At 40.9% G+C, this 19,662-nt stretch overlaps 1 protein-coding gene across 1 annotated transcript; it reads right to left on the bottom strand.

The window, feature by feature from the left end:
* Positions 1 to 526: 526 nt before the first annotated feature.
* fus (FUS RNA binding protein) lies at positions 527 to 17,031 on the bottom strand. Its single transcript, XM_065964778.1, has 16 exons — positions 16,929 to 17,031; positions 16,311 to 16,493; positions 14,789 to 14,813; positions 14,409 to 14,605; positions 14,122 to 14,311; positions 13,732 to 13,955; positions 13,337 to 13,532; positions 9,339 to 9,373; positions 6,306 to 6,341; positions 5,698 to 5,807; positions 5,471 to 5,600; positions 5,274 to 5,372; positions 4,797 to 4,968; positions 4,306 to 4,412; positions 3,529 to 3,676; positions 527 to 2,607 (listed from the first exon to the last, which is right to left on the bottom strand). Exons 1-16 carry the CDS (start codon positions 17,029 to 17,031, stop codon positions 2,568 to 2,570), a joined length of 1,995 nt encoding a protein of 664 aa, XP_065820850.1. The 3' UTR covers positions 527 to 2,567.
* Between the last annotated feature and the right edge of the window lie 2,631 nt (positions 17,032 to 19,662).

The following is a 19,662-nucleotide window of genomic DNA, read 5'->3' as shown; positions in this document are numbered from 1 at the left end:
CTATCCGGCGCCATGGAGCCATTACTTATCGATGACAAGAGAGCTCCACAGGAATCAGTCCTAAAACCTGGAAGTAAGTTAGCATTTGAGCGCCATGGGGTCTAACGTCCAAAAGTCAAATGGGGATTTTGAATGGGTTTGTGGTTAAACGCCTGAAATAAGGTCTGTGGTTAACACAAGCTTAAGAGATGTTGGCGTTTTGTTAGACCACATAATGAATTTTTAAGGATGGCCGCTGCGTTTGAGACTTGATCATCCTTCTCTGTGCAGAGCGTTCAGTCCTGCAGTTAGAAAACAACAATGACTTATCTGTGCGCTACTGAAACAGAACAGGGACTGGTTTTACAGGAAATAAGATGATAAAAGATAACTTTAAGAATGAGTCAGCAACTTTTTCAAGAGGTTGATTTATCATAACTCCTAAAGACCTTGAACAAAAATGGTTCAACAGCGCCAACCACTACCAAAAATCTTAGAAAGGATTCTTAACAACTTTGTGGAGTCACTGTGACTTCAACGACAGATCCAGAGCTTCATGTGAATTTATTGGATATTCAGAAGAATAGAACATGGGTAAACTCTCTCTTACAGTCAAGATTAAAGATAAAGAAAATAACTTTGATTTCACAGATTCCTTCCATGACCAGCGTATTGTTTCCATGTTTTTTGGCATCATTGCTACCATGGTATCTCACGGCTGCAGCGGAAGCTACACATGTACAAAAGACGTCTGACAGTGACTGAACAGTAGCCGTCAAACAGGTTTTAAAATCCCCAAGTTAGAGAAGATCGGTCTAAATGAATAAGCAGTTTGTGAAGTACAGCAGGTCAGAGTTTGAACATGATGCAGATCTGACATCCACAGCTACAGTTTGAGAAATGAAAAATATAAAAACTAACATTCTCCTCTTTTTTTTATGTGAATTTGAAACAACATAGAAATGAAACATGAAGAAACCTAACAACAACACTTTGGCTCTTGTTGCCAAGATAATCAGCTGAATCCTATCTAGAACACATTGTGTTGTTAGATGAACCCACTCTGATGACAGACGCCTTTTGTTGTGAGCAGCCCGACACGTTATGTTATGATCTTTATTTTCAATCAGCATCTTTATGAGTCACATCTGCTGGGTAGATGGGTAAGTGATCACAACCAGGGAATGTCAACAAATAGAACAATGAAATGATAAAGAATGAACTGTTTTGTGTAAAGAATTAACTGTTTTGTGTACAGAATTAACTGTTTTGTGTAAAGAATTAACTGTTTTGTGTAAAGAATTAACTGTTTTGTGTAAAGAATTAACTGTTTTGTGTAAAGAATTAACTGTTTTGTGTACAGAGCACTGTGTCCTATCAGCACCGATCATTGAATGTCGCGTCACATGCTGGCTATCCACACGTCATCTGTTTAATAATTCTTTACTCTGTGAACTTCAGTGTCCCCTGGCAAACAATATGACATCTTGTGCTTTTGTATTGAAGGTGGTGCTTTGTATTGAGGAGCAGTTGATTGAAATCACAACACACTGAGGCAGAAAAGGTTTTTCTCCGGTGTTGTTGACACGAGTCAGAGCTCAATATGTGGATATTATTAATGCACGACTGTCTCTCCACTTTTTAAAACAAGCTAACAAGCTCTGTTGAGTGAGAAAAGCGAGTGTCAGTGACGTGTAGAGCCCCCTCCTTCCTCATTCCTCCTCCTTCTACGCGAGTGACAAAGAGGAAAATAGAAACGGGGTAAAAAACGGTGCCATATATTAAGATGATTTTGCCGCTGAAGCTCTCTTGCGTCGCATGATGTTAGGACAGGCTTTAATCTTTGATCCTTTATGAAAACTGAAAATAGAAACAAAAGTGTTTTTGTTGGATCATCAGAGTTGATGGTATTCATCATTTACATCTCCAGATGTTTAGTATGGTTTTTAATTAATTGACACAAAGATAAATACTTTCTCTTGGTCCTTAGGTCAATTCACCTCACTCTGGTGGAAAAGAATCTAGAAGTCCTGCATGAGGACGTTGAAGAAGCAGAGTGGAATTTTCTGACACAACTTCATCAAATATCAACGTGCATGGAGAGGTCAAAACGCTCCAGCAGCACTTGATTCACCCAGATGAAAGCCACAAGCCGAAACGCGTCGGATCGTCATACAAATGTTGCTGGAGCGTTTTGACCCCTGCATGAGAAACGTTGTAATAACCGGTTTAGCTTCTTGTTGGAAATGTTCCTGTGAGTATTAAGTTTCTGAGCAGGTTTGACAAGCATTCTGACAGAACGAGAAAAGTATACAGTCTGATCTGAAAAAGATTTCTCCTTCAGATGAAACGTGACCCTGACATTGGTTTTGTAACTGAGGCCCCACGTAAGTGAAAAACCTTGAGAAATGAGTGACGTGAACGAGAGAAAGCAGAAAACAGGGATAGCCACATTTTTGTACACGAGGGATAGAATAAGGAAGTTGACAGAAGGTGTGAAAGGTTCAGGCAGGGTCCGGTTTGAAGGAGGGGGGTTAATTACACTGGTCTTTGTACTGAGATGGGACTGTTTGTCCTCGACACGCTCTTCAGTAAGGACGGCCTCGCCGCTCCTGTCTGCGGTCACCCCTGGAGAAAAAAACAAAAAACATGTGAGGAGTTGACACAAATGATATGCTGATGCACAGACATAAAGGGACCTTTCTGAGAGGCTGAGAAGAAGTGTTCATTTACGTCATCAGTTACAATGTAACCATGTCTCTGCCGGGGAGCAGTTTGTACTCTGATCAAGAAGAACTTCAAGGTTACACACACACACTCTGTCCCTTCAAATGTCCTCTTTGTCAAGTCAAATTGTCCATGGTGCCAACTTACAGGTCCAAGTATTTTAAAGGTGTTTAAAAAAGAAAAGAAAAAAAAGTTGCTGCAGGGCCTCTAGAGCAGCACACGTTACCCTGAGGTTAAAGGTTAAACTCTTTCTGTTCAGGCACATGCTGCAGCGTGTGTCAGATTAGATATCCGCGTGTCAAGTCATAAAGTTTCAGGAAGCAGGCGGCACAGACGACAGTGTTTGAAGGGGAAACATGGGACACATGCTCTGCATTTCACTGGAAACACGACGGATAGTTTGTCATCTTCTGTCGGTAGGGTTTTTGTCAAGCTTTAAGGATCTGACCACAGAAACGTGGCAGGATGAAGTGGCAGGATCAGGAATTGTTCATTTTCCTTTGAAATGCTTTAATACTGCTGCAAAAAAATGCTATTTAAGTTCTGGTGTCACTATTCAATTTGGCTTTAAAATGACTGAAACTCTGGTAGAAACCCACTTATATTGTGTAGTGCAGGCTTCATGTATAAGCTTTAAAGAACTGTGGATTTTATCTCCTACAGTTGGATCCTGTTAAGAACACATTTATTAACCATTTAGAACGACCACAAGCTGTTTCAGTGTGTGAGTTAGCAAATGTAGCTAACTTGGAATCTCAAAAGTCAAGCTTTTAGCCTTCATCCTTTTAGCCAATGAGAACTGTCTGATGGTGCGATTCTCACCTTGCGTCTGTCTTTCCCGGGCTGTATCCTCCTCCCCGGTCTCCTCCCCGGTCACCACCTCGGCCCCCTCTGAAGCCCCCACGGTCCCCTCCTCGGCCCCTGAATCCTCCGCGCTCAAATCCACCCCGGCGCTCTCCTCCGAAACCGCCTTAAAGCAGAACAAGAGATTTGATGACAATTTGTAAACAGCTGACAGAACGCGTGTGCTTTTATTACTTTCTGACCCCAGGGTGAGAAAACAAACCGCACAAAAGGTTTATTTACTGCTGCAGTCAGGTACGGCTTTGTTCAACCGCACAGTGCTCACAGATGACTCACGGTAATTAAAGCTTTCTCTTTTGTATGATTAGGCGTTTCATACAATGGACTCAATTAAAAAGAACACAGGCAGCGTGAAGTGTTTATTCAAAGGCTATTCTCTGTTAATACCAATCATTAATGAATGAGAAAGTTCTGTAAACAGCTGAAGGAGGGACCGTTTCTCCAGTAGAAAGTACTGAAGAACAAAAGAGACTTTTAAAACCTGGACAAATTTATCCAATTAAAATAATTACTCTTTAAAGGAGCAATATGTAACTATGTAAGCTTTTAAAACATGTACTGAAGTCCAACTTCAAGCAGGCATACTGGCTGCTGTGATGTTGTCAGAGAAGCCAGCACTGCAGCATAAAATGTTTCCTTAATGTCTGATGATAAATTGAGATCATACATCTTGCTCCTTTAAGATAATATCTTTATTATTACTAACTAAAAATGGAAGACTTTGAAATAGCATACAGGAGTCACCTCTCTCCATCGGGGACATCCCACATTCATCCTCAGGTTTAGGGTCTTTGCACTGGTTGCACTCGTTACGCCACGAGAAGTTCAGGTTGCCACAGTTGCTGAGGAGACATTTGTAGAAGGAACAAAGGTAAAAAAAAAAAAACACTTAAGAGAAATTAGTTTTATACTTTGTGTGAATAGCCAACTAGTCTGAATTGAAATCTGCCTTTAATCATCTTTGAATGAAGTTGCTAGAAACATCCCTACTTTTTTGCTTCATAAATACATACATATCATTTTACAGCTTCATCTATATAAACATATATTTATCCAGGATATGCTGACAGTATTTCATATGGAGATTGTTTCAGTGTGACCACTGCACGAACATTTAATCAAAGATATATAGTCTAGTATAATCGAGGCTGTGCAGCTTCTATACACTCTATCTCTTTCCCCATCCATCTACAATCGATAAGTTGGATCCCCGATTCCTAACTTACGGGTTTGAACACTTCCAGTCCCCAGCTCTCTGCTGTCCTCCCCCACCTCCACCTCCACCTCCACCTCCTCTTTCTCCAACTCCTCCTCCTCCTCCGCCGCCACCCCCATTGCCTCCTGGGAAACCTCCACCTCCACCTCGACCTCCACCAAATCCACCACGGCCCATTGGAGCTGTGTCACAAAGTCAAAGGAAAACCACTCAGACCTTCAGTTTAACACTTGACAGGTGATGCCGTTTTAGGAATAACATCGGAAGTGTTCGAGTCCATGCAGGTGTTCAGGTTATATAAATTACATGAGATCTTTTGCTTTTTTATCTGCTCAGCTATCAGCTGTTTTAAAAAAATGTGCACGTGATTATAAGATGGTAAACAGGATGATGATATGGTCATCAGTGGTTAGAACTTTCTCATCTGCTTTTACTCTCAACCTGAACTGAAAACAACTTAAAAAACAACACAAACAAACAGACTTACTACCTCTTCCTCGACTGCCCCTCATGCCACCTCGGCCTCCAAAGTCAGCTCTGCGGGTGGCAAAAGATACCTTGATCGGATTTCCATTGAAGTCCTTACCTGTTGAACAAAGACATCTCAGGTTATACTGGCCCGGTATGGTAGGAATGTTATTATAAGAGTTAGGTGTAAATAATTGACGAATGAGAACAACCGACCATCAAACCAGTCGATCGCAGCTTTAGCTGAGGGCGGATCATCGAATGAAACCGTGGCTTCCCCCTTCAGCTTCCCGCTGTCTCTGTCTGTGTACAGGTTTATCATGGGCAGGCCTGTCTTCTTGTTGATCTAAAAGGATGGACCGAAGGAGATGGCAAAGACAATTATATAAAATAAAAAAAACAAAACATCAATGAATATTTATAACATGAGCAGTGAGAGCTACCTTAATGATCCCAATCTGTTTAAAGAAGTCGGCCACTGATTCCACAGTGTAGTCGTCTCCCAGGCCTTGCACAAAGATGGTGTTGTTATCAGAGTTATCCTGGTCTTGCACTATTGGAAGACGAATCAAAGAGATGTAAATAAAGCAGCTGAAATACAATCATCCTATTGGGTTGTTTTTGAAAACATGCAAGTTCACAATCAGCTTTAAACATACAGCTGACAGTCGTCCCATTGGAGCGTTCATCTGATGAATACACTCACACACTTTGGCAAAGAATTTGTAATTTTATAGAAGAGATAAAGAAAACTCTATCCATGAGAAGAGGTTAATTCCCCTTCATTTCAATCTAACATGGGTTATCCATGGGAGGGTAAAGAAAACCCTCTTTTTTGACAAGTCTTTCTCATGAAAAGACCAAGAAAAGTGATATCTGTTGGAGGAAGTCAAGAAAACCATTACGATGACCAAGAAGATGAATTGGAGTTGTCAAGAATTTGTGTGGCTCACGTTGACGGTTGCAATAGATACTAGTGACTGAAATAATGTATGAATGGCTGAAAAATGTTAAGCATAAGACTGGCCTAATGAAACATGTCTAAACTTACTATAGCCTGGTCCTCCATGTCCCAGGTCTCTTGGTCCTTGAAAAGGACAAAAAAAATAAAAACGAAACAGAAATTAGTGTTGGAAAAGCAAATGTATACCTTACATTTACCCACAAAGTCTTTAAACATTGATTTTATTTTCTCTCTTCATTAGTGTACCATCATTAAGACCCTAGTCACTTTTTACCCGGGGATATGATCAAGGTACCTTCCATGACCACAGAGCTTTCATAAAAACAAGATGGTGCAAAATATTGAGACTACTTTCAGGTCGATTTTGAACACAAGAATAACCATCATACATGGAATACCATTCCAATAGTTTAATTTGTTTTGATCCATGAGGTAAACCCAGCCATTTACAATCCTATGAAACATCATTCAGAGCCACAGGAATGATGTTTACAACATTCAACAAGTAATTGCATTCTTCTCGATGCATTTCTTGGTACACTATGATTCTTTCCTTTCCAACAAAGATTTCCAACTCTCAGAACCAATACCCACACAGGTCAAAAGAATTCCTTTTTATAACCCAACTGATAACCTTGACTTACATGGTGAGGAACACCAAGTTTGTCGAACCGAGAGCTTGAAAGACTTAAAATATTTTGGTATTTTAGTTAAACAGGCACACCTTCCCCATTCGGAAAACCAACCTCTCTTCTGTTGAAGTTTGAGAAATTAACTTGAAACACCAAGAGAAATTCTTTGGTGTGTCACTTCAAATACCAACTAACTTGTTCCATCAGCAGCTTGATTAATCAGATTCCCCGGAATTGGTGTGAAAGCTCCATCTTTAAAACAATCTTTGTCACCAGAAGCCAAAGCCAAATGCCTTGAACCAGGCAGACCCCTTTTTTTCCAGCATCACAGAAGTTACCAAAGGAAAGGAATTATTCTATTATTATTATTATTTTTTTACTTAAAAGAAAGTCTTTCCATTGACTAACAATACAGTATTCGTCTTGGCACAAAATGTGGATGACTCATTATCGTTTACACAAAAACTTTAATTGGTAACCTTTCTCATGACCACAGTCACTTTAACCAGAGTGTATAGGTACCAGTGTCTAAATGTGGTTTTCTAGAGGATTTTACAATGTCAAGAACTTCGTTTTTTTCATCTTCTTTCTATACATGTATTGGGTTGTAAATTGTATTGAATTGTTAATACAAAGGAACTTTTCCCCATAACTTGACGTAACATATATTTTAGATTTTTTTTTCTTTCCAGCAGCATGTCCATTTTCTGTATCGTCTCACCTGTTATCATTGATTTTGTGGGATTTCCAAGTATTCAGTTGAAAGAAGTTTAGGTATAATGAGTGCTTCAAACGACTTTTCAAACCTACTCCAGTTCTGTGATAAGCATCCAAAAAGGTGTCAGCTTAAAGTGGTATGATGACTTGTCTACTCAGAAACATAGAGCTCTACAGCGACAGGTCGACCACCAGTTTTACAGGAAACACATTGCAGGACATTCACTCAGAGTACGTAGAATTATAACCACAGAAATAGACTATTCCAGCTTCTACATGGCTGGCAGATGTATTTGTATACACACAAGGTCAATGCAAATAGACCCAGTACAAGCATATTTCCATCAGGCCAGGGATGGCTGATCCTATATCACTATTTGTCGAGCACATTGTCCTCTGTGAATCTTTTGCTATTTGCACAATGTTTTGTGTGCAAAATAAAAGATATAGTGACAAACTGCATAGTTAACCCTTTTATATAAATGCTTTAGTTGGATACACATTTAAGACTTAAATAGCATCGTTATGTTTCGGGTTATGGTTCTTAATTATTCTCTATACATACTTTGTGTTTGTAGTCTACAAAACCTTTGAACTACCACCACTTGTGCAGTATATAATTGCAACGGCTCAGATTATATCTTAAATCACTTGCCAACCACTTCAACCAATCATCATCATCATATCACCTTTTTGTAAATGTATTCGATCAGAGCTTTTTTCCTTTTTTACTTGTAATAGAGAAAGACAGTAGGTTATCACCAAAAACCTCCATCAGATTTGATCAAGTTAAATACACTCAGTGCGTCGAAACGTTGGTCCTTTGCACTTTTATTAAATTTGCCTGAAGTAATTCATGTGCTTCAGTATTTTCTTTGGATCCTGTCTGAGAGGAGGAGTCCACTGAATTATATCTTTTATATGTTCAAAAAGGACTCTGGATTAAAAAACAAATGTTCCTTCCATTAACAGAACAATGTGAACGGTATCAGGTTGCATGTTATCCACATTTTTTACTCCAAGTATACAATCAAACCAGTTTGTGCTTTTCAACTCTCTTCTCTTAATACAAATCTTCTGGCAGAGTTTTGACCACCTTTCTTTTGGGAGACAAAGCTGCCCATTGTTACACCATAGGTACACAATTATTATTTCATCAGTTTTGAATTGATGCACAACCTGAACATGAATCATGTTCCATACCGGTAACTGTTTTCCCTCATTTCTTCTGTTTCAGTTTGAAAGACCAGTTTGCAGACCACCAGACAATAGCTCTGAACACTCTTCAAATTCAATAACCATGAAATTCCAACGCCAAAGATGAGAGGTACATGTACAGCCATTATACACCATTTAACTCCCTCTGCTGGACATTTTCAACCTCTGTGAGAGAACACTTTCTGTCACCTGAGACGGTCATGCATTCAGAAAACAACTAAACACAGTGATGTCCTTACCTGTTGGGCTGTGCCACTGGAAATATTTATCACAGTCTATATTGTGCAACAAAAAACTAAAGTTGAAACAAAATAACTCTAAAGAATATGTTTAAAGTTATGAGATACCCAACAGTTGGAACCATCGTTTTCTTTTTGTTTTTTTTTATTCCTGAAAAATAAGTGCATAATTACACTTCTGCAAGGCCTTAAGTTATTTCACAAACCACCTACTACATTACCTTACATTTTACCACTACTTATCTCCCCTCCATTAAAGCTTATTCACTTCAAACACAAAACCCTTTTGTTTAAGTGTTTTTCTTGTCACTTACCACCAAACTTATTGAATCCTCCACGATCGCCCATTCTGATGAGGAGGAAGAGAGAAACGACACGCATTGGAGGATGGTGCTGACAGGGATTTCCCTCACTGGGTTGTGGGTAACCTTCCCACTCAGAGTCACCCAGTTAAACCCACCCCTCTACATTTTGCATTTGGCTTACTGTACCCATACCTAATCTTGTTCAGAGTTCATCAAATACACATTAAGGACATGAGGCCAGTTTAAAGACCTTGTCGTGGTGTGTTCACAGGCAGCAGAAATTTGGCCATTTTTACCTTCAAGTAGCATCAAGTCTTTGAGCGACTTGTAGGTACCCATTTAATTTCATAGTATAACTTTTTTTTCTTAATTTAACCAACGGCAACATTACGACCTTTAACCCCTGGATGGATGTTGGGTATTGTTTTAGGTCTCAGACAACCTTTACTTTTACACCAATTGCAGAAAATCCCATAACAGATGCTTTTTGAGGCTTTTCTCACCACGTCCCAAATTTTGTCTGTAAGTTTTTGGGCTCTCAAGCTACAGAAAGACTAAAGAACATCTCTAGACTTTCCCCACTTTGCATTTTCCAAACTGATGGCTTAAGAGTAGAAAGCCAGCCTGTAGAGAAGGTAAAGCCTAGGAGAAGATTCACAGATTGATTAAAGCAGAGAATGACACAAAAATCCTGCAGGGGTCGTTTGGGAAGGGGTGGGTGACAGGTGACAAGGGCAGGCGATGGTTATGTATTTTGGCGTCTGAGGGTGAGTTCAGACCAAAAAGCAAACCTGCAATTGTTGTGAGGCGCAACTTAATACGAGGTAATGCAAGAATGAATCAGTTACATAAGAAAAAACGTGTATGACTCTGTGTTGCTAAAGCCTATCCGTGTTGAGATTCTTATGACATCATGAAGTTGCATCAGAAATGGTATGATATCATTTTACAGATTTTGTATATCACAGAAGCTGTAATCAAGGGACACAATTTTGATGTTCTGGTTTCCGTTTTTGTTCAAAGGAGTATTGTCATAAAGTGTTTCACAGGGCTTTGTTTGGCTGTATGCAGAAAAGCAGACCATGTAGAGAGAAAAAGAGGCGAACACATGGACAGTTGTGCTATCCTCAATCACCTGATGAAGATTTATTTTATTATAAAGACATCTGGATGCAAGTGCAGCTAACAATCTGCTCTACAGCTCCACCTCCATTCACGTTAGCTGATGGATTCTGAGACTGGAAATGGTCGCTTAGAGCTCCACTCAAAACTCAAGCATTAAAAAGTTGTTTGCTTTTCCCATCTTGCAACCACACTTTACAAGATGAAGTTATTTCTGCATTGTGTCTAGATCTTTTTTGTAATTAATGCACCTCAGCATCACATCCCTTGTGACTATGTAGGTACAGTAAAACTGCTGAACACCAGAGACAGACAAACAGATGTTCTGAAGCTGACATGAAATGCCAGTGGTCAGTGTCCATCAGAGAAACCCTGGCAATGATCCTTGCTAAATCTTGGACACTGGTCAATAGCTTGAAAAGGCAGTAAATGTATATGGCCTTGGATATAGACTACTAAAAGATGCTTTAATACTTCATGTCGCATTCACACACTCACAGCAGAAACTGCTACATAAAGTGACTGTCAGTCTTAACAAATCCTATTAGTACACAATCACACAATCCTTGGTTCTTGTGTCCCACAGGAGACCTCAAATTTGACTGGAGGAGGTTTGGGAGTGATACCCCTGACCGTTCAGTTGAGAGACTACCTACTGTACCACTGAGCCACAGCCACCACAATCCTAGACACAGTTCTTGGAAAAGGCAGTAAAACTTGACGATGTGCCTCTTGATGATGTCATGAACCCTGACACCACTACTTTTGGGCCTCTTGCATAGCATCACGGCAAACATCTGTGGGTTGGGTTTGGTCAACACATAATCACACTCAAAGCAGCGCGAGTAATTTTAGGTAAAAATTAACTTTGCTTTAGGTCTGAACAAAGTTGCCATTTTTGGTAACCATTTGGACTCTTGAGTTTGTAGAAGCTCACTGGCCAAGCTAGCTGAACTGTTAGCACATCTATCAATAACAAGGGTACAAATGTAATTTTAAAATAATTAGTTGGTATGTGGGTTAGTTTGGGAAATTCTATCTAACCCTTAACTTTCAGTTTAAACTCCCACACTTCCTTAGTTCTTGCCTTTGCAAACAGTATAAACATTTCATAAAGTCAAGCCATCACATCTCATAGACATCTGATTAAAGGGGGGGAGGGCACAAGCTGCTTTTCAACTAAATTGTTCTTTCTTAAATTTTAAACAAACATCATTATCAAACTAGTTTAACTTTTTAAAAGGTAAAGGATTAAAATGCACAGCCACTGAACAATGCTTATGTTCAACAACACGTGGTAAGTGGATGAGTCTTGCTCAGTGTCTACTTAAAAGGATGCCATGAAAATGCATTGGGTAGTCATTTGCAAATATTGTAATAGAGGTTAAGTAGATTTAATTGTAGCTCATGATGAATGAGGGTAAATTGAACGAAATGGCCAACGTAAAACCTCCAAAAACAAAAGCGACAACTTACCATACCAGTTTGTGCCTCATAGATTTTCCCATACGATGATGTTACTATTGTTTTAAGAGCTATTCATGCAATTTGCCTCTCCTCCTCAGTCATTCCATGTCAATGTATGGGCAATGTGAAGCTATGAGTTAACCAAAGTGTGCTAACAGTAGCCTGCTAACACAACAATGCAGGGTGGACAATTTTGTCCACCACTTGCGCTTTTATGGTGCGTTCTAAATCATAACTCCTTTGTGCGAACGCCAGTGGAAATGGAGGTGTGTCGCTGCAGGAGAGCGGAGGCTTCAGAATAGTGGCAGTGTCACCAAACAGCAGTTTGTGTTGGTTTAATGCTCAAGGGCGACATCTACAGGATCAAAAGTTGCACATTCTTCCTTTAATAAACAACTTTAAATTGTATAAGTCTACTTATTTCATCATGTATATCGTTCATTCACGAGTTTGAAGAAAAATAAAGTTGGGAGAACAGTCTGTTTCGATTGCTTGTCAGAGGGATTTTTATTTTGACAAATGTTCTCAACCTCTGTTAAGAGCGGCATGTTCAGTTTTCCTAGTAAACGCACCATACACTCCATCCAGTCAAACCACCATGATAAACCCCCAACATGTGGTTACGTGTTGCATCTCAGTTGATGTTTTCTTTAGTCGTTTTACATTTTAAGAAGTGACAAAAAACACTGATTGGGAAGTCTAGATGCCTGAATTCACCGTTGTAACTAACTTAACTTTGATTAAAATGTAATTTCTCCCCAATACCTAACTGTGTTTTCACTTTTTGTGTCAATGTAAAGAATCAATGAACTTTTCCTTAAGTGTGGTTGTGTGGGAGGGTCATGTTTTTAATGTATGTCATTTTTAAAAAGAGACATGTGAATTTTTAAATTGGTTAGCCATGCTCAGGCCTTCAGTGAACTTACTGACTTCAGCACCAACAGGTTTATCCTGGTTCAGGTCGTAGAGCTGTTTTCAAGGCTTCTCTTTCAGTGCTTCATATGTATCATGAGGTTGTTTTTTGTATCTTTACACATGTTCCCAGTGTTTTCTGTTGAGTTTATATCGATGTGGACTCTGAAGGTGTAGTTTCATACCAGCTTTCAACCACAGGGATCTACATTTTAGACACCAAACTGCAACATGATGTGATCCACTGGACATGTAAACCACCACCTTCATTTTGTGCTATAGGAACTACGCTCTGAACATTTAGATTCATGTTGTACACTCCTGTTGCATTGCTTGCTTTTTAAGCAAGTTTTGACACACCAGAATTCACACCTCAGTTGCTTTATAATGTAGCTACAAATGTGTAGCGGTCCTCCACATGTAGGTTTCAAACTGTTAATGTGCATTACTGTGTTCAGATTTAGAGCACTTTCATAAGTTCAACAAGTACTAACACTAACACTCACCCCATGCCACCTCGACCTCTCGGTCCACCTCTGCCCCCTCGGTCAAAACCTCGATCAAATCCTCCGGCACCGCGACCTCCAAATCCACCCCCACGGCCCCTTCCACCACGGGCATCCTGACCTCCATAACCTCCATCAGGGCCACCGTAGCCTCCACCCCCTCCGCCACTCATCGGAGGGCTTTCGTCACCATAACCTGAGAGAGTTGAGAGAAAATCAGATGTTAACAGATTTACCTGTTAAAAGTGCAAGATCAACTTTGATTAACAAAGCTGCTTTATAAAATCAAAAACTGGAATATATACATATAGAATTTGCAGTTTTAACAACTCTTCCCTATAGAAACTAAAACATACAACTAACTTAGAAAAAGTCAATAGAAACCAATCCCTTACCTCCACCTTGTCCATACTGGCTCTGTTGATTGTAGCTCTGTGGAGGGGGAGAGTTGTAGCTGGGGGGCTGGTTGTGGTGTCCTCCTCCGTGTTGGGGTGGTTGTGGGTGGCTCCCGCTGCCACCATAGCCTCCTGTGTGACCTCCACTGCTGCCATAACCACCTCCACTCTGCCCACTGCTCGGTGGCTGGTTGTAGCTGGGAGCCTGCGAGCCACCTTCATAGCTGTTTAAGGTTAAGGAGAGAAGTTCTGTTTTTATTTTTTTCATTACTTTTTCTATTCTATTCTACTTTTTTACAGTTTGGTATGAAGAAAGTTAGCACTAGTTGGCATAAAAAAAGGCTTTAAAGAACAAAGGTTTTTATGAAGCAGAATGTAATTTTGTCTCACCCTCCTGAGGATGAAGGGGGAGGCTGCTGCTGCTGGCTGTATCCAGCGAAGGATGACTGCTGGTTGTAGCCCATGTTGGAGGACTGGTTACTGTTATAGCCTCCAGAGCTATAGGACTGACTGGGGTGATTATAACCACCACCCCCACCACCTCCTCCTCCTCCCTGATTAGAAGATGGTGAACTATATCCTGGGAGAAAAGAGGAGACACAACATGCAGTTCAAATGTATACTGCCATTTTTATGCAACACTAAATCGTTGTGGGTTCAGACAAGTACTCCTCTACCTGACTGGGGTTGACCATAGTTGCCATATCCTCCTTGGTTGTAGGAGCCAGAGCCGCTATCAGAGCTCTGGTTGTAGCCTCCATATCCCTGCTGGCTGTAACCTTGGCCAGAGGACTGACCATAACCCTGGTTAGCACCACCACCTCCACCACCGCCACCACCACCTCCACCTCCACCTCCACCATAGGACCCATAGCTGCAAGCAGGTAAAAAGAAAAGAGAAGAGTTTGTATAAAATATGAACAGACAGCTTAAAAATGTAGTGGATAGAATAAGCAATTTACCATACATTTCCAAGATATAACAATTAGAGCAATTACATACAAGTGAGTCATATAAATCTGGCTGTCAAACTCTTGTTTAGAGTTACAGTACTTACCCCTGGGCAGATGTTTGGGAATAATCTATGGAATAAACAAAAACTAATGTTAATACTAATACAACACGTTTAGATTGCAATAGTACAGTGGCTGGGAAGTGCAAAGCAAAATTACCAATGTGAGACAAATTTACATTTTGAAAAACATTTACATTTTATAAAAAGATGTGAAACGCTTTTACAATCGATGAGACAAATTTACAAACGTCAGAATCTTGACAAAATGGGAACGTACCCAATGTCGGAAGTGATCGAGTGAGGGGGTCATTTTTTGTTTTTGTTTTGTTTTGTTTTGTCGCGGTGCATTCCCTTTCCGTCAAGATTTCTGTCATTTGTAAATTTCTTTGGGGACTGGTGAAAGTGTTCTGCCTCTTGTAAATTTGTCTCAGCGATTGTAGGAGTGTTTCACATCTTCCTTGGTCCTTGCTAAGTGTTTTTGGTTTTGTAAATTTGTCTCACATTTTGTAAAAGTGTTTAACACTTACTCATTTTGCTTTGCACTTCCCAGCCACCGTACAACAGGCATTTGACAGGAACATTGTTTACAGCCACTATCCCTGTGTCTATATAAATAGACACTTTGCATACTTATTGACTATAGCTAAATAAAACCATCACCTTCAAGCACATATGGGAAGGACAATTTAACAGGTGAGGTGTGTGTGTGTGTGCGCGTGCGTGTGTGAGCGTGTGTGAGCGTGTGTGTGTGTGAGCGTGTGTGTGTGTGAGCGTGTGTGTGTGCGTGTGTGCGTGCGTGTGTGTGTGAGCGTGTGTGTGTGAGCGTGTGTGTGTGTGAGCGTGTGTGTGCGTGCGTGTGTGTGAGCGTGTGTGTGTGTGAGCGTGTGTGTGTGTGTGTGCGAGCGTGTGTGTGAGTGTGTGCGTGTGTGTGAGCGTGTGTGTGAGCGTGTGTGTGAGCGTGTGTGTGTGTGAGCGTGTGTGTGTGTGTGTATGTGAGCGTGTGTGTGTGTGTGTATGTGAGCGTGTGTGTGTGTGTGTGTGTGTGTGAGCGTGTGTGTGTGTGTGTGTGTGTGTGAGTGTGTGCGTGTGCGTGTGCGTGTGTGTGTGCGTGCTGGGGGCGGGGCCGCCTTCAGAAACTGGGTCACATACACAGCAGCTACCGAGCTAGCTGATGCCACTAGACGGTTCAGCTTAGTAACAGCAGGTTAACTGAAACTACCGATAGCAACTGTGTGCTAACGGTAAACATGTCGGTGTTAGCTCGCCGGTAGAAAATGCTTTGGGGTCATTCGGTATTATAACCGGAGTCACTCGTGACGAAAACAACATTGCCAGTTCAAGCACTGCCTGCAATTTCACACACATTAAAGCAGCAGGTTAATACATGACATTCAACGACCTCCGAGTTATCAACCAGCTAACTAGCTTCTCATCACTAGCTTGTAACCGGGTAACGTTAAAACATCGGTGGCGATATTTCTCCATATAGAAGCAAACTAGTGTTTTTTTCGACATTGTTATCGTTTTCGCAAGCGCTTCATAATATTGTAATGTTTTTCCTCACCGTTTGACGACATTACGAAGACCGTGAAATAGCCGTCGACTTTACTCAGAGTCGGTGTGTTGTTGTTGTTAACGGACGGACTGAACCGGGGGAAGATGAAGAAACGCCGGCGGTCCCTCTTGACAGCGCAGTCGTGCAGTTCCTCCTCCGGCCGAAAGGGGGCGGGGCTGCAGCCTCCTGCGTCTTCTTATCAATAATACAGAAATAGATCGTGACATTTTTTTTTCAGCTATTGCAAAAATGATGTAGGAAAATACAATAACCAGGCGAGATTATATATTTTTTAACAGCAAAGCAACTTGTCATCTCTTCTAAAAAATTTTATTAAATTATGGTATTTACTCCAGTATATTTAACAATTAGAATTACAAGTTACTTTCGCATAAAAAATACAAACATTTGCTTGTAATACAATCCAGCATCCTTCTTAAATATTCACAGCCTATACAAATACTTTACTTTGCAATTTTTGGTGATTAAAGTAGATTAATTATTTTCTTTTGCAAGGTGAAATTTCTGTTTTTACACTCTGTTAACACATAGGCTGAAATATACACACAAACAGGATCCTATGGACATGCACTAATGGAGAGATGTCAGAGTGATGGAGTTGCCCACAGCCGGCGCTCCTGGGTTGGTGGTGGGGAGGGGGTTTTGTGCCTTGCTCAGGGGGAACCTCGGCAGTGCTCAGGAAGTGATCTGACACCTCTCCAGCTACCATCTTCCATATTAGGTCCACACCGGGACTTGAACCGGCAACCCTCCGGTTCCCAACACAAGTCCCTACAGACTGAGCTACTGCCACCCCAGTTTCTGATGGTATTAAATAATAACACCACTTAATAGAGTTTTTCTGCGTTTGTAGGGTAGTACCATAAGAGGAGGACATCTCTACGTTTGAGCATAAGTTACAAAAAAAAGTTTGGATACTTGTGTTTATGACTAACTGTCAAATCTCACGGTCCCACTATAAAACAAATTCCTAATCCTATATGTATCATGTCACTCTCTATATGGTAATATAGGAGTCATAGGAAAAATACAACGCTTCCCCCTGGATTTTGGAGGAGCAGAAGAACAATGTCAACTAGGTATAGGTGTTGCACATTTAGTTAACTTTCACTTCTAGCTCTTGTTTATAAAGATTTTGAGTTGATGCAGAATAAGTGTGACGATGCTCACTAAACTACAATCTAAAGTTTGCAGCTTCTGAAGTTCTTGAAAACAGACTTATTTATTAACACTTCAAAAGTAAAAATGGAAACATTGATTGTGTTTATGTATGAAATTCACTCTGCGGTGTTGTTGTTTTCTCGTCACCATGGCAGCAAAGTCTCACACAAGCAACCAGGCTTTCCCCAGGTGAGTGAAAACCGAGCTGACGACGAAGCAGTCATTACTGAAACCTAATTTCATCATGTGGGTTTCATTTTTACTTTATTCTTCACTTTTCTATGTCTTCTGGGAAATTTCAATTTTACTTTTGTATGTTTTACTTGGAGAGCTACATATCTCCAATATGTGCTTCAGTCTACAACAGAGAAATACGTTTATTTGATCTGAGAGTCACAGCAGGGCCTTTGCTTCCATTTTATCTGCTTAATGTGCTTTATCAAAAATAAAAAAGCAACTGAGGCTGCCGGTGTCAACATGAACCCTCTGATGGACGGTGACCACAGGTTGGCCCTTCATGCTAAGCAGTGCCACAGCGGCTCAAAGACATCCAGACCCAGGCATCTGAATCAGAGCAGCATTAGCTTTGGTGACACGGTTTGCAGCTACACCACCACCCATCACCAGGTCAGCCTGCAGTCATTATCTAAACCTATAAGGTACTCAAGTCTGGTTTTATCATCACTTTGTGTTTTCATGTTTGTCAGAGTTACTGTGGAAGGTCTACGGATGGACGTCCTCTTGTTTTCCACCACAGAGATCCCAGCTTCCTGTCGCAGCATCACGCCAGGCTAGCTCTCAGCACCCAGGCACTGAGTCGACTGCGGACACACAATCAGGAGGTGCACGGGCCCAAACACATCCCTGTGGTAAGACAATAACATCAGGACTACTATCACGACCACTAACACTGTCACTCCATGCATCCCATCCAGCAATTTAATAGAGCCTGAGTCTGTCAGTGGCAAAAATATACACTTTTAGTGGCAAACTTTGAGTGTGCACATGTGGATTACAAGGACTTCATTGCAGCCATTACAGCCTGTGCTAAAGGATGTCAGAGAACGTGTCTCTTTTGAGTACATCAGTCCTTGTTGTCATCTCTCAACCTTTTTTATGTATTGAAACTACTGAGTTTTGGTGAGCCTGAGTACCATTCATTGTTTATCATTCACTTATTAAATATAACCGCTGTTTAAAAAAAACCCAAAGACCTTTGACAATTTGAGCCTTGGTCCCTCCCCGACCTTTTTTACCTCCTCATCGTTCCAGAGGATCGACCCAAAGGAGGAGAACTGGGGTCGGCATCGCAGTGGCCAGGCGGTCAGAGAGGTCACCAACTCTCAGGGTCTATCTGAATACCGGACCACCTACAAGACAGAGCACACACCACCAGGGATGGATGGCTCGCTACATCTGACCAGCAGCACACCCACACAGTGGCATCAATACAATATACTGACAGGTAGTATGAATAGCTCCCACATTGAAATACTAACACATTTCCTTCTAAGGAAGCTGTATTCACTGGTGTTAGGAAAGGGAAGCTGCTTGAATTTTCACATTAAGAGCTCAGAATTTATTTTGATACGGAGGATTTTGCAGTTTCATTACAGACAAATGTTATTACTAACACACAGGTCTGCAATAGAAACTATTAAATACATCATTGGCAGGCGGAGAGTCATCTAAAACCTGAAATGTTTTATCCATGTAAATTAAGGTTTTAGTTTCCACAGCACTGCCTGTATAATGTTTATGGGTGAGTCATCGCTTGAATGCATTTAAAATCCTGTGTCTACTGCCCTCCTGTGGCCACACAGGAACTGCAACCCCTACATTTTATTTTGTGGCGCAAATAGCAAGATAAATATAGATTTCTTTTATTTCAGTCTCAGTGAAGAAGCTATTTTGTGTTGGGGGGGGGGGGGGGGGGGGGGATAACAGATAACAGCAGATAACAAAATAGCAGTTATTTAACCTTTCAATCAACCCCTGCTCTACTATAGGGTGGTGGTGGACATGTTTTGTGTCTAATTAATGTTTGAAATTTTGGTTTTGTTCACAAATTCAATGACAAATCTAACCTGTGTGCAGGAGAAGCGAGGCAAACGGCGAGTCCGGGGAAACCTCGTAAACACTCCAGAGACAAGCAGCTTTGGGCGGCGAGGCGCTGGGA

Source organism: Labrus bergylta, chromosome 16, assembly GCF_963930695.1.
Source record: "Labrus bergylta chromosome 16, fLabBer1.1, whole genome shotgun sequence".
Taxonomy (NCBI): Eukaryota; Metazoa; Chordata; class Actinopteri; order Labriformes; family Labridae; genus Labrus; species Labrus bergylta.
This window is presented reverse-complemented; position numbering and strand designations above follow the sequence as displayed.